General features: G+C 31.8%; 1 protein-coding gene across 2 annotated transcripts in view; it reads right to left on the bottom strand.

Annotated features, from left to right (window-relative positions):
• LOC127704991 (serine/threonine-protein kinase WNK2-like) overlaps positions 1 to 14,002 on the bottom strand; it is a 47,963-nt gene that overhangs the window by 15,079 nt on the left and 18,882 nt on the right. Inside the window, exons 8-13 of one of the 2 annotated variants that reach the window (XM_052209269.1) lie at positions 11,670 to 11,737; positions 11,269 to 11,337; positions 10,265 to 10,345; positions 6,625 to 6,788; positions 2,175 to 2,388; positions 1,685 to 1,873 (exon numbers count right to left, since the gene is read on the bottom strand). In XM_052209269.1, coding sequence (XP_052065229.1) covers positions 1,685 to 1,873; positions 2,175 to 2,388; positions 6,625 to 6,788; positions 10,265 to 10,345; positions 11,269 to 11,337; positions 11,670 to 11,737 — 785 coding nt within the window. The remainder of the gene's footprint in view (positions 1 to 1,684; positions 1,874 to 2,174; positions 2,389 to 6,624; positions 6,789 to 10,264; positions 10,346 to 11,268; positions 11,338 to 11,669; positions 11,738 to 14,002) is intronic. The other variant, XM_052209348.1, reaches the window with a different exon arrangement.

The raw sequence follows: 14,002 nt of genomic DNA, 5'->3' as shown, positions 1-14,002 counted from the left end.
TTTATGAGTCAATGTGGTTCAACATATTTAAATAGAATATCACTGGAAAACTGTTCACTTTAAATAAAATTTGATAAATGGACAGGGAATGAAAACTTGTCCACTTAAACCAAAAAGGGGTAATACATATGATTTATTTGTCTATATTTTATTTATTCTTAATATCAAACAAAGGATCTGTGAAATATTGATAATCCCTGAAATCATTTCAGGGAATTTGTAAAATAATTCTTTCAGTGATTATGTAAAATCACTGGTCATTTTCAGGGATTATATATACTAGTAATCACTAATGATTTAAGTGATTATGCAAAATCCCTGAAAAATCAGGGATTCTACATAATCCCTGATTATACAAATTCACTGTAACATATCCATATATAAAATTCCTTACTGCTTCCCTAGATCTGACCCTCTATGTAAAAATGGACAGATAACCCAAATAAAATTCAACAAACAGAGAGATGAATGCTTCATTCCCTCCCAAACTTCAGATATCATATTGGTACCCAAAAATTATTTGATGTCTTTCAAGTCTTGTTGTCTGAATTTTAAAGTGTTATACAGATGCAAACGTGTGAAAACACAAGATTCATTCATTATTAATGTGGCCTGAGAAAACAGATGATAATTTGACTAGCAGGTATGCTGTATGATGCCACAAACCTGTTCATTCTGTTTAATCTTCTTCCTGATCAGATTTCGGAACACAGATTCCTTTTTTAAGGAAAGAGAAATGCACTCATTTTAAACTTATCATCATTAAAAAATCGAAAGAAGTGAATAAATTAAAAACAATCTCATTCTTCAAATAACTTTTCATTCATTGAGTGATTAACATATATTAACATTTTTTAAAGGTAATTTGATTTTTCTAAAACATAGACCTCTTATAATTAAAACAAAATACAACAAGGAAAAAAAGAATGAAACCTAGACAATTCTAAACACTTTCAAAACAAAAATACTTCAGAAATATCAGTAAATTTTTGTGATGAAACTTGCATACCCAATGCCCCCACACATCAAGTCAAGAAGAAGTCTATGCTCTTGATGTAAAAAAAGTGGCTGATGTGAAAAAAATTGACCTTCATTTCAATATATTATTAGCCAAAACATGAAGGACTACCATGTATGATAATTTTAATGAAGTCACACAAACAGTCCAAAAGCTGGTTAGATGTTTACCCTAACCTATATTATCAGGTTTTTAATGAAGTTAAATCTTCCATTAAATTTGGACAGGAATAAAAAAAGTTAAACAGAACTTCCAAGGAAATATAATATATGCTATTCGTATTATCCCCCCTCCCTACTCCTCTAAAATGGCTCTCTGTTTCAGATCCCATCTAAGGTTTTGATAACAAGTAAAAAGCATCAAAATTTAAAGAGAATACAACAATGTATATTAATGATAAAAAAATGTCAGACTACCAGACTCAAAGATCTATAAATTGCAATTATCAATATCCTGGCACGGGTTTAAAAATAGTCTGAGAATTTTCTTTAAATTATATCAAAATAAACTCTTTTAATCTGTAAATAACAACTGAAATAAAATTCTATAAGTGCCAATACTTTTCAGCAGGTGTCTACTAATGCCAAGTTATCTACCTGAGAAATTTAGTTCACATTTCATCAAGAACATATGCATTTAATTCTTATTCAAAATTATATATCATACCTTTGAAGTATCAGAGTCAAAAACTGGCCTACTTTTCCTAACTGTTTGAGGACTAGATGATGGTGTGCTGACATAACTTAGACACTGTGATACAGCATTCTTTGGATCCTCTGTAACCATGTTTATAACTTCACGTAACAAAGTGATCACCATAATAGACTGTTGACCTGGCAGAATTTCTTCAGTCACCTGAAAATTATAAGACAATATAATTTAAATATCTTTATTTTAGGCCATTTTAATTAAAAAAACATCTTATTGAATGAACAATAGATGAACAGACAGAAGCACAGACTAGAAAGCATAATGCCCCCTACTATTTTAGGTTGGGCATAATTAGTTATCTTTATTAAGATCTTTAGTTGAATTAAATTTTGTGGTTCATACATATTCATTAACTGATGTAGAGGTAAAGTCCAATCATTGTAAACTTTGTTGATCACAGCATCAAAGGGCCCAAAGACACACTTCCACTAAATCCTTTACTTACTAAGCTTTCAGCTATTTCTTCTGGCTTGTCGTAGGCTGTCGCAAACTTGAATGTAACTGTATTTTTATTATACAATTCTAATCTACATTCTAACTCTCCTTCTTCTTCATCATAACTTAATACTGTCAATCTGGGAGACCTTTCTAGAGTTTTGCGTCTTTTTGGTCTTGTTTTACGCTTTTTTTCGTCTACTTTTCCTGTTGATTCATTCTCACTGAAAACACAATTTGATAGTTTGAAGTCACAAAGAAGAGAACAAGCATCAATCATCAATTCTTATTATTTTTCAAGCAATTTGTCAAGATTAAGTGGAATATTTGCTTAATATCAACATGAAAGAAAAAAGTGCTAAAAACTTGAAACCAAAATACATTCCAAACATGAATATATGTGTAAATAGGCTAGCATGTCCCATCAGTTAACTATGAAACCTGGATCAAAACAAATTTTGGCATATTTAAAATTTTGAGTTGATATCACCACAACACTATGGTATACTATCTTCAAAGGTCGGTGGTTCTCTCTGGGCACTCCTGCTTCCTCATCCGATAAAAACTGGCAGCCACAATTTCTTTGCTGAAAGTAGTGTTTAACACCGAAATCAATCAATCAATCATGGAAAACTACCTTAAACCTTTGGGCTGGATGAAACGACAAACGAATGGATGGATAGATCGACCAACAGTAAAATTACTCAAAACTTTCATAATTATGTTACATTTTTGGTTTGGGCCAGTGAAGTGATATGCCAGTAAAATTTTTAATTTTGTCCAAATCATGTGTAAATGTCCTGTAAAAAAGAGTCTGGTCTAGTTAACATGGTTAAGAATGGTTTACTGGACCAAATGTACAGTTGATTTCTCAAAGCCTTGGGAACCACTGCTTTATGTTATAATTTTTTAGATAATAGCCAAAAATGAAAAAAAATTGATAAAATTCATCATTTTAGGGCAATAACACCTATAAGTTGTCCGACAGATTTGATAGAATGGCCAGTAGGTAGATCTCAACATCCTGAACAATTCAACCCCTATCAGATTTTCTCTATCTATTGCTGTTTGCATGATAACAGACAACAAGAGTGCACACGCTGAAATGTTTCGTCTGCTTTACTGGCCATGATTTTATGTTAAAAGTCACCTTACAATTATTCCATATACCTAATATAGTTGTCCTATTGCTTATGGTAATAATAAATTAATAATATAAAGCTTTACTACAACTATCACATAAACTTAACATGATCTAAGAAAATGAGGTCAAGGTCAGATAGACCAAAATGGAAATACATGTACACATTACAATCATTCCATACACCAAATATGCTTTAAATATAGTTGACCTATTACACATAGTATCTAAGAAACAAACTTAACCAGGAAAATTCAACATTGATCAATGAACCATGAAAATCAGGTCAAGGTCAGATGAACCCTGCCAGACAGACATGCACACCTTAAAATCATTACTTGCTTTAAATACAGTTAATACAGTTGACATTGCATATAGTATCTAAGAAACAAATTTAACAAGGAAAACTTAAGATTGACCAATGATCCATGAAAATGAGGTCATGGTCATACAGTGCATGTTTGCATTTTTTTATGCTTTTCTATGATGAGGGCCTCAGGGAAGATTAGTTATATAGCTAACTGTGTAACCCTCTTAAAATAAAGTATTGTTGTTGTTATTGTTACAGTATTAGAAAAACAGACCAAAACACAAAAACTTAACTTTTACCACTGAACCATGAAAATGAGGTCAATGTTAGACGACACCTGCCAGTTGGACATGTACACCTTACAATCATTCCATACACCAAATATAGTAAAAATATTTCTCATCTCTAAAAGATAGATATTTCTCATCTAGAAAAGCATAATCAAAAAGCTGAAAGCTCTAAGTAAAAATGACGCCATTGTCTCTCATATTAGGATATTTTTGATGCAAGTCTTGATTTTTACTTAATTTACCTACTGAATCTTAGGCGACGTTCAGTTTATGGTAGGTAGGGTAACTGATAGAATAGATATGAATTGTTTCCACAATCTATAGCGTTTTTATTTGTTTGTCAAGATATATATATATATATGTGTGTGAAGTGAAAATAACTACTAGTTGTTCTGCTGTACAAAGAAATAGCTCAAGACTACCTGAACAATCTACAATATTCAAAGTAATATGTGAATTTGTTTCCCTTATTTGTAGAATTATTTAACAAAATGATTATGAAGAGCCTGTAGTAAGAAAGCTCTTATACCAAACATAGTCCTTATTCAAGAGATAAGTTACAGGTGACCTGGTGACATAATCACATTGTTATTTCAGTTACCTAAACGTGATCAATTTCTGTAGATTTAGACAATAGTATTGTTATACTAGTTTCACAATTACAAACAATGTGACACTATTTATACAACTTAATTTCATTGTGCAGAGCCTGTAGTAATCAAGCTTACACTGAAATCTTAAAATGACAACATAAATTATTGCAAAATTATTTTTTTCAAATGATTTAATGTTTAGTACCGTAGTCATTTATTTCAAATAATTGACCCGTAATAAAATAAGGAGATGGGATGTGATTGCCAATGAGATAACAGTCTGAGGTACTATCTACCAGAGTCCAAATAATGTGGCTGTTGGCAGTTATAAGTCACTTTCAGACCTCAACAATGTACCAAACCGGTTTATTGTTTTCATGTACCACAGGAAAAAGAGGAGTTGTGGCCAGGTGCTGCGTGGATTTAAAACTATTAGAATTACACAGTTTTGTCTGCATTCAGAGAAAATTTCATGGTGTAAACACAGCCATTTTTGTTGGTGTATATTAGATGAACCTTAAAGGTGGATTATCAGATTATTGGTCACAGGAATATTAAAGTGATTGTTGACTTTTCAAATATAAAAATATTCACAAAGAAGGAAATATATCTGATTCCTTGTGAAAATTAAAAGATAGAACATTGTACTTTAATGGATTTGGTAATTTAATTTCAAGAATGACAACATGTATGATCTGTTACCATAAGTGTAAAATTTGTCCATTAGCTACTGTTTATTATGTTTATGGTTGAAATGCATCTTTGAACTTTGTCAACCAGTCATGATTTACTTCTTAAGCTGTGTAAGATCCTTCTTGTAATTGAAAATTGGTCTGCCATGATCACGATTTCTACAATATTCTGAGTTCCTGACAAGTTCAAAATTTAGCACATTTGCAGTTTACAATACCCAAAGATCAGGAGAAACAACGATTTTGATTGGCTGATCACAGTTGTCTCCCTTGGGAAAAGTTTGAGAAAGTTCGAAATTAGGAACAGTAGAATTTAACAAAATCGTGCAATCGTGACAAGGGGTCAAAATCGAGTATTTCACGTCTGAATCGTGCAAGTTGGCAGGTATGACAGGTTAAGAAATTAAAGAATGAAAATTACAAATTTAAGTCTGTTCCAGTTGTATTTCCAACAAGATGATTGAAAATTGCCCGACGGTCACGAAGGTTAATGACCGCCATTTTGAACACAACAAGACATATTGAAGGGAGACAACACCATCTGTTATTTTAAAATGTACATTTGCAACGCTGGAGTTGTCTTTCTTTTACCAATGTATGAGCATACGAACATTCACTTTAAGTATGTAAAATACGGAACCGAGTTCGGAATGCGGCTTGGAAGTCTGGTCAATGGTAAAAGAAAATTGACTGCGTCATTTTCTAAAAAAATGCAAACATGCACAGTTCTCATCTCTAGAGAAAACTTTGTTCTCCGCAAATGATCGGTCAAAATTTATTTATGACGTCACATGTTCTTGGTTTCTTCTGAATTTCCTATTATGACTTCATGAAAAAAAGTGACCATGCCTGATAACATCACATATAAAAAACACAACTTTCTGCAAATCTTTGAAAAGGAACCATAAACTTTTAGATATCATTAGAGAAACAGATTCCACCACTATAACTCGTGTATTACGATATATCTCCACTCTCAACAGTTAAATTTTAATTATTAAAAAGCTTGGCAAGACTTGCGCTTTAAATATTAAGATTTAACTGTCTGGAGTAGAGAAATATCGTAACACACTTGATGCAGTGCTGGAATCTAAATTTCTTTTTTAGCTAAAGACTCTGGACCAGGTGAGCTAATAGTGTGATTTAATTTTGTGAGACAGACGGACTGACAGGTATTATTAGAATCAATAATTGCATCTGGCAGCTTTGTTTTCCTCTAATCTGATTGAAATGAGAACCTTTTGCACAGGACCTTACATATCTTATTTTATCAAACCAGGTTAGATTCAAACTGCCAAGGAGTCTCTGGTGAAGAATTCAATGTGAAAAGTTAATTATTGACAGGAGACAAAGGCTGAAAGACACCATGTGATGGTTTTAGCTCACTCTTTTCCTTTGGGCTAGGTGAGCTAATATGCTGTACATCAGTTTTACCTCTCTCTATTTGAGTGATCGTCATTCAGATTTCCCATAGATAGACTTGTACATATACCAGACAATGATGAAGATGCAGATATTGGACCCATGGATTTGGACTTCTGGTAACTGCCTTGAAACTGTTGGGCAGCTGCGATGTTGAGCTGTTCCAAATTTGTCCCCTGAAAATTCAACATAATTTATTAATGATAATTACCACCGGTATGTTAAAATTACCAATTTAATATTTCTAACTTACAATTGCACCTAATCAATTAACAAGAAAGATCATTTTTCAAGATTTTCATACCACAATTGCAATGTCATATCAGTCAATAGGTTCATTACAATATGAAATATTCACATTTTCATCATTTCAAAGATTTTTTATTTTTGAACACAGAAAACATTGATTATTTTCAACATTAACAGTAATTAACAAGTGTGCAGATGCTGAAATGTCTTGCCTGCTTTACTGCTGAAACTGATTGAATTTATGTTGAAAGTCTTTTAGAATAATTTTACTACATGTATCTTTATTTTTACATTATTAATGATCCATGAAAATGAGGTCAAGGTCAGATGAACCCTACCAGAGAGGCAAGAACACCTTACAATCATTTCATACACCAAATTTACTTCATTTAAATAATCAAGTAAATATCAAAGATCAGTTTGTGAAATCTATAAACTAAATGATCTTCACATTAACACTACAAAGCTATTATAAGATGCAGCTTTAACCATTAAAGTTTAGTTATATTTTATATACAGATATATATATATATATACGCCTGAAAAAGTATACAAAACACTTAGAACAAGAAATGATTGTAACAGGATGCTGTTACGAAGTCTCCCAAACGAAGCTCCCATAATTCGTAATTCCCACGGTCGCCTGACATTGGGCAACTTCCAGTGAAAATTGGTTTGGTCCAGAAAAGTTATATGCATTAGTCATACCTGGGGACTAACCCTGTATATCATTCAAATCATCTTGGCATGATAAACCAGAATATATATGGTTTAGGGGTGGGGATCTCGACCATTTACAAGATACTAGAACATTGGGGGTGGGGGGAACCCCTGGGGACTGACCCTATACGTCATTCAAATGTTCATTACATGACGAACAGGAATATATATGGTTTAGGGGTGGGGATCTCAAACATTTACAAGATATTAGAACATTGGGGGTGGGGGAACCCCTGGGGACTGACCGTATACGTCATTCAAATGTTCCAGACATGACAAATAGGAATATATATGGTTTAGGGGTGGGGATCTCAACCATTTACAAGATATTAGAACTTTCTCAAATGGCAGGGGGTCGGGATGACCCCTGGGGACTAACCCTGTATATCATTCAAACCATCTTAGCATGACAAACCAGAATATATATGGTTTAGGGGTGGGGATCTTGACCACTTAGAAGATATTAGAACTTTCTTAAATGGCATGGGGAGGGGGTGACCCCTGGGGACTAACCCTGTATTACATTTGATGTGCTTTCTCATGACAAACCAGAATATGTATGGTTTAGGGGTGGGGATCTCGACCATTTACAAGATATGAGAACTTTCTCAAATGGCAGGGGGTCGGGATGACCCCTGGGGACTAACCCTGTATATCATTCAAACCATCTAAGCATGACAAACCAAAATATATATGGTTTAGGGGTGGGGATCTTGACCACTTACAAGGTATTTGAACTTTCTTAAATGGCAGGGGGTGGGGGTGACCCCTGGGGACTAACCCTGTATTTCATTTAATGGGCTTTATCATTTAGAACATTTTCAATTAAAAAGATTGTATCTATCACAAACGGTTTTCAATTTATAATCATTTGAAAATTTTAAAAAATAAAATCCCATAGGGTTCTATAGTAAAACCCTCTTTTCTTTTTGCCCCTCAAAGTACCCCTTTATAAACCCCATTGCACAAACAAAACCCTGATTGCACCACTAGACATGTTAGTCTAACATATTGTGAAACCCTAAGTTAATCTGACAAGCGGTTTTGGAGAACGGGTGCGGACAAGTTCAAATTTGAAAGCGGCGGAAGAAGAAGAAGAATAATAATAATAATAAGAACTGAGCAAAAACAATAAGTCTTCCCAAACTTCGTTTGGGAGACTTAATTATACAAGTGTTGTTCTGTTTTTAATTGTATAATGGTAAAGATTGTTTTAGTTGAAGCAGAATAGATTAATATGATTCATAATACATCATCATAATCATACTTATGAAGGATATTTGTTATCTGGATATCTGTTATCCGAAATATTTATAGATACTTACATTTATTGTTTCCTTTATTTAGTATTGGCGTTGTTTTGTACACTTTTTCAGGCAAATATATAACTTATTTATCAAGTACAGAATCCTTTCTCATAACAATCCAGCTGCCTCGTAAGAAAGTTCGTAAACTAATATCTAATCATTATATATATATATATATATATATATATATTCATTAATGTAATGAAAAATCTTTTTTTTTGCAAAAAGCAAGGTATATTTGGCATTCCAAAATGCAGAATTTACATTCTATGATATAAAAAGAATATATTTCACGTAAACATAACCGAGGGCTTCATCTACAGTGATTAACATACGGAGAAAGGGAGTGAAGACTCTTTGAAATACAATTTCATTCAACTGGATGATATTGATTCTAAAAGATCAGAAATAAGACATAAAAAAAAGAACCCAAATGATTAAATTTCCTTCTTGTCAGATAAAAACTAGAACTGTGAAAGAATCTGTTTGTTAAAAAAGTCGCTGACGAAACAAAAAGAGCATTCCAACCATCCCCTCCTCCTCAACAGGGTGAACATTTTAAATAAGACAACTTTTGACATGCAAATTTATGCATATCTGGGGTAATAAAAAAAAACACCTCTCTTCCATCTCTACATAATAAATGCCAGTCTGTGTCTATTCAACAAAAGCCTTACAGACATTTGTTCTTGCAAACTGAAATAATTTGTCTGACCAAAATTTATGAATAAATTGGTTGCATTGGAGAAATTCAGAATTATTACATGTTTTCTATGAATCTGGTCTGCATTTTATAAATTATCTAATAATAACTATTGCATACTCAGTATCTACATGATTTTGAGACACTTATCACAATTTTTGAAAATAGAAACTTTTTGATTAGCCCGATTGGTACACATTTTATTGAAAAGGACTGTCAGACAGCATTTGGCACAGATTGGTGGACGCAGTAAAAAGACCACATGCATGTTGGTGGCAAAAGAAAGATAAAAAACACTGAACTTTGAACTATACATTGTTTATTTACTTGCACTAATAACTCAATATTAGAATGAAATTAAAGTGAAAGGTATTCTAGTTACAAGGGTGCAGAAAATATCTAACAAAAGGTGAACACCAAACAACATAGAACCAGTCCTATCAAGTTGATCCAAAGTTCGAATTAAGGTCATATATACTTGTTAATAATGTTTAACTAAATTTTTCTTAATTGGATAAAAATAAAACCATGAAACTTATTTTCATCCTATTTTTTGTTCATAGCACTAAATGAGGCCCGATATTGCTAAAGACATATTTCCAAACAAAGATTTCATTCAAAAAGTTACAGAACACTGATTCAACTTGATTGGATCATAGGAGGTTTTTCACACCTTCTTTAAAATCATATTTGTGGTCGATGAAACTTGTGGCAAAACATTCTGTTTGTTTGTTGCATTTTCTGAACTTTGGACCTATGATGTATATGTACAATATATATATAAAAACATTATGTTAATATGTTATTGTGTAAGTATATTGCACTTTTTTGACTAATACCATCACTTTGTCTATGTATGTTAGTGCTCTAAAAAACTAAGTTTATGACAATTTAATAAGTTTATTGATTAAAAAAAAGATACATGTTAACATCTGTATGGCATGCTGGGTATAAAGGCCAAATAAAAATTGTGTGTGTTCAAGGGTTTCCTCCTTTGGAAAAATAGGGTAAGTAGAAGTATATTTATTTTGCTCATATTTTACATTTAGTATATGGGGACCACAGGCAATTTTGTAAAGATTCACTAGCATAGCTATATTTATGATCAAATTAACTAATTTCCACATTGATATATAAATAGTTCTACTAAACGTGGGTGATAATAATATTTCTTTGCTTCAACTTTTAATTCACTGCTGTCATAGAAGAAATAAACCCAAAATAGAATTAAAGTGTTTTACTTGTCATTCAAAACAAATGCCTAAGATCTGGTTTTCCCAGTACTAAATATCGCTACATTGTTTTCCATAATAGTTAATAGTACTTTCTATATAGCCTTCTAATTCACGGTTATGGCAATTTACACCTTTTCAAATTATAAAGATTTAGTTCTAAAATCAAGCAGCTACATAAATTGACAAAGATTATTTCTATCCGATGTAGCTACTGTTAACTTCATATAATCATTAAAATGGTAATGTAATCAAAATGTAATTTCAATTTGAAAAAGAACTAGAACTGCGAGTGAACTCACAAAAAGATACCCCATCCCACAATAGTATTAGTATATCTAAAATATTTATACTAATGTTTGAACGAAAATATTTTTATAATAGCATGTACATGTCATGCTGTGGTGGTGTTAGTAGGTGAAAACTGGTCTGATATGAAATATACCTGTTGATCTTGTACTTGTTCACCTCTTATTATCAATGGAAGACTTTCTGATCTTTCTCGCTCAGACATCTGTAAAAAAATAAACGCAATTTAGATCAGTACATTACTAGACTGTAGTGGCACAGAGAATGCTACTTTATGGAATCAGTTTTACCCATACAAGTAATTATTATCAGGAACATGTATTAATTCTTTAAGTCGTGCAATTTTATCATTAAAATGACGCACTCTTTCTATATAAGATTAAAATTCATTTCTATACTTCAAGATATATGTTCCCTCGGTTCAATGTTTGTATTTATGGAACAGCCCTGAAGTGTTTTACATTTTTGCAAGTAATTTCAAGTCACAATTTTTTTTACTACCTGGAGTTGAATGATTTTGTAATTATCTACTCTTACCTTAACTATCAGTAAATCTTTGGTAGTATCACTGGTATCTACATTCTGTCTAGGAGAAGCATCAGAAGCTAGAATACAATGATAAAAAAATTAACATAAAAATTCAAATTAACCCAAATAATTTTACCAATGATACATAAAAATTAATACATTTTAGTATGTGTATAGACAAACTTTATTTTCACATTAAGTCTTGCAAAAAATAGATTTAAAATGACTGTTTAATGATCTTGCTTCCAATAAAAGCAATACCTAGTACATCTAATAATGCCTAATATAAAAATGTTAAGCATACCCTGTAAGAAACTTAAACAATGTTTAAAAACATGGTTCTCTACTTGAACAATTTGGAACTGTAAATTTCATTTTGTATTATAATTTTTTGAAAAAATGTAACTAACACTTTTAATACTGATATCATAATTTTTATACACTGTTTCCTGAAAGTGCATTTAATATACATTTTGTACCTCCTTTTTTGTTAGTTGATTAAGAATGGCATTGAAAAATGCAGGGTTCAACATTTATGGCAATTGCCCAGAACAAGTGAAAGTCATTCTTGGGCAAGTAAAAGCTGTAGTGTACTTGTCCTATGGGCAAGTCAAAAATAAAGAAAAATAAGAAAAAAAGGGAAAATACTGAATATAACCTCACTTATTTCTCTTCGCATCAATAAGTCATTACAATATAAACAAATTCACTGATTTTTTTGTAGAACCACTATTTTCCCTTTCTTTCTATTTCCATTTCAATAAAAGTGACCAATCAGAGTACATTTCAGTTGTTGACACACATATTTTGATGGACCAATCATATGAGAGCTAGCTATTTTAGGAAAATTATACCCTTCCATTTAAGTATGGTCATACTAAAAAATTGAAAGAGGTTCCACAGAACTGTGATTTCAAATATAATTAATATTTCAAAGGGGCGTAAAACGTTAAAAATATTTGATCAGCACTTATTTTCAAAAGATTCAAAGACATTGCTAATATAACCCTATGATGTAAATTTCATAAAATTCTGGCAAGAATTGTACACATGAGAGTGCTAAAGATGCAATTTTCCATATAATTAATATCTCCAAGGGACATAACTCTTTTAAAAAATAATTGATCGGCAAAGACTTTCGACCTAAATTACTAATCCAAAAAATTGATGATATAAACCTATAATATAAATTTCATAAAAATCTGGCTTATTGTACACATGAGAGCACTCACAAGGCAATATTCCATATAATTAATATTTCCAAGGGGCATAATTCTTTTAAAAATAATTGATCTGCACTGATTTTCGAACTCGTCCAAGACATTGCTGATATAAACCTATGATATAAGTTCCATAATAATCTAGCAAGAATTGTACACATAAGAGCGCTAACGATGCAATTTTTCATATAGTTAATGTTTCCTAGGGGCATAACTCTTTTAAAAATAATTGATCGGCACCAAGGGTCTGGAAACGGTCATATTTGCCAGTCATGTCCTAAGATGAAACTATTTGTCCTAAATGAGTAATTGGGATTTAGGACAAATTTTATTTTTATACAGAAGTAATTTCGGTCATTTCATTGACTCAATGTTTGAAATCAGACTTCTTAATCGCCATTTTGCACTTGTGATCACTTGTTTTTGTTTATAATCCCTTTCCTGTAATAAAACTGCCACTACAGTAGTTTTATAATCCTGAGGGCCCTACTAATATCAATATCAATGCCTCCGGGAAACATTGGCTAATGATCACTTTTTACCTGTGGTTTTAATTCACACCTGACAGTGATCACAAGCTCAGAATAATATCTTTAAAACATTAAAGTTCCCTGACAAGTGTACTCATTACTTATTTACTTTTCATCAAAGACAGTCATCAATTCTGATTTAAAAATTAAATCTAAATTTACATAGAAAAAAGTATTTTTTCATGAGTAACACATGTGCTTTATTTACTATGTAATACGCATGAGTGAAATTGTCTTTAGCAAATTTAATATTTAATCGTAAAATGCAAATTGATTTCATGCTAAATTAAACGAGTGCAACTATTATCTGTTATATTCAAACACTTTTAAAGGTAATAAAATAAAAAAGCCGGCGATTTCCTGTCAATTTGATAAACAAAACAAATCCTGGAAATGAATCCGGAATTATTCGTACTTTAAAATATCGCAAACTTCCGGTGTTAACTTTTGTCAAATCGAAAGAAACGTATGCAATGTCTGAGAAATTAACCATTTTGAGTCATTAAAATCATTTCAAATTTAGACTGTTGCCTTCCCTAAACTGCCCTTCATGGTAATAGTAAGACATTTACTTAGTAAATGCGATGAAACA

This window comes from Mytilus californianus, unplaced genomic scaffold (assembly GCF_021869535.1).
Source record: "Mytilus californianus isolate M0D057914Y unplaced genomic scaffold, xbMytCali1.0.p SCAF_1, whole genome shotgun sequence".
NCBI classification, from domain to species: Eukaryota; Metazoa; Mollusca; class Bivalvia; order Mytilida; family Mytilidae; genus Mytilus; species Mytilus californianus.
The sequence above is the reverse complement of the archived record's forward strand: the minus strand, read 5'-3'. Positions and strand labels throughout refer to the sequence as shown.